Source organism: Cornus florida, unplaced genomic scaffold (genome assembly GCF_030987335.1).
Source record: "Cornus florida cultivar Cherokee Brave unplaced genomic scaffold, ASM3098733v1 CherokeeBrave_3.0.0_Hap2_Chr10, whole genome shotgun sequence".
In the NCBI taxonomy this organism is placed as follows: Eukaryota; Viridiplantae; Streptophyta; class Magnoliopsida; order Cornales; family Cornaceae; genus Cornus; species Cornus florida.
The window spans coordinates 111,164,645-111,166,503 of record NW_026775580.1 but is presented as its reverse complement, the minus strand read 5'-3'; the positions used below and the strand labels follow the sequence as shown (position 1 = coordinate 111,166,503).

Sequence of the window (1,859 nt, the reverse complement as noted above, 5' to 3'; positions counted from 1 at the left end):
CTCCCCGTTGTCCGGCTTCCAACATTCACACTCCCTACTTACTAAGAAGAATTGAACACAAATCTTTGAAAAGGCGCAATGCATACATTCATTATATCACCATTTCATGCAAAAATAAACTATGAGCTTAGAATGAAATCCGTGCAACTCCTCCATGAAAAGCAAAAATAAACTACTGATCAACCGACAAAAGACTTCCGACAAACTAATTTTTGCACATCACAACCGCATTTTACAAGCTAACAGATGAAAAAGTAGAGGACATTCTATTCCACTATCCCACCCTGCTTAAACTCACTCCATCAACATATATTTTTCATAACCAACAAATAGTAGTATCTTTTAAGGGAGAAGTAATTCTCAATCATTGCAAGTTAGATGGCAATGGCTAATAATATATTATAACATCTAACAGCATGCTTGCTGACCTATAACTGCCATTTTGTGGATTTTATTATTCAATATTCTTCTCAAGTTTCAAGTTGCAGGTTTCTAGCTATAGATGCACGTTGCTTTGCAATCATAACAAGAAATGCTGATTTAGTAGCAAATACATTCGTACCAGAATACAAATCCACCACTTCAATTCAACACATTGAGAAACAAAAATTCACTTTTTATCTAACAACGCACAAATCCAATAAAATTCAGCAAAATATAAATTGCAAAAATAGCAACTCCAGTTAACTAAAATGCAGTAAAAGACTGATAGTTAACAATTCATTGGAAATCCATCCAGCAATTGTCTCCAAACTGCTACTGCGTTCAAAGCCTACTTCTCCGATGAGTTTGGACCCCTCTTCTTCCCAAAGCCAACAACTGCAAACAACACATTTATAAACATCATCATCAGTACAAGTTTTTTTTATTTTTATTTTTTATTGTATTATTCTTTGGTAGGGTAAATACTTGCTCAAACACCCACAAATGCCCACTATGCGGTTTTCACCTCCCCTTTGAACCCCTTTGAGAGGGGAGATATTATACCAGCGGGACTAATGGCCAATGGTTTTTTTTATCACATGTAGCAATTAGCATCGGAACAAGTTTTTAAAGTACATTATATGGGGTTCTCACTCATTTTTGTTACTGAGGAAAAGAAAAATAGATAGTGAATATGAAAATTCACTAGTAATAGGGACATCAGAGTACTTCAACAAGCCTCATTGATGTTTGTTATCAATCTAATAAGAGCAATAGCCAAAGTAACATTAGTACTATGTACAAATATATTTTGCTCACGGAGTGATTACGGGTTTATTGAAGAGTGCTAACCATATAAAACTCAAGGAGTATAAGCATCACTATAAGAATACTTCTACACATAAATAAATATATATATATATATACACAACTACATATATGGCCATAAATATGAATTATACACAAACATATACATATATTATGGGACAATGAGAAAAATTACCGGCGGTGACGAATCGTCGATTGTATTGCATGCGTTTGTGAGCCCTGCCACGGGGCTTCTTCTTCTTGTCCTGCTTGGCCACTTTCGGAGTTTGCCCTCTCACCTTTCCGGCACGAGCCAGCGATCCGTGAACTTTTCCTGCACAAATACTCGCCCCAAACCCATTAATCAACCGGATCAAACACGCATGATAAAGAATTAGAAGCGCAAAATTGGAAACCCTAGATTTAATTGTACCGAGAGATCCGAGTATAGAAGGTGTCGAGCTTACCCATGGCTGATTGTTGCTTTTCTGAGTTCCGACGGGGACGGGTGTACTGTATTCGGTGTTTGGGCGAGAGCGCGACGACCAGAAGAGAGTTAGGAATTTAGGGTTAGGGCTTTGAAGATACGAGTAATATATGGAGGCTTATTGCGGTTCGTGACTCGTGAG

General features: G+C 37.3%; 1 protein-coding gene across 1 annotated transcript; it reads right to left on the bottom strand.

The window, feature by feature from the left end:
• Positions 1 to 523: 523 nt before the first annotated feature.
• On the bottom strand, positions 524 to 1,859 carry LOC132277137 (small ribosomal subunit protein eS30z/eS30y/eS30x). The gene is made up of 3 exons (XM_059778886.1): positions 1,698 to 1,859; positions 1,427 to 1,564; positions 524 to 819 (listed from the first exon to the last, which is right to left on the bottom strand). Exons 1-3 carry the CDS (start codon positions 1,699 to 1,701, stop codon positions 773 to 775), a joined length of 189 nt encoding a protein of 62 aa, XP_059634869.1. The 5' UTR covers positions 1,702 to 1,859; the 3' UTR covers positions 524 to 772.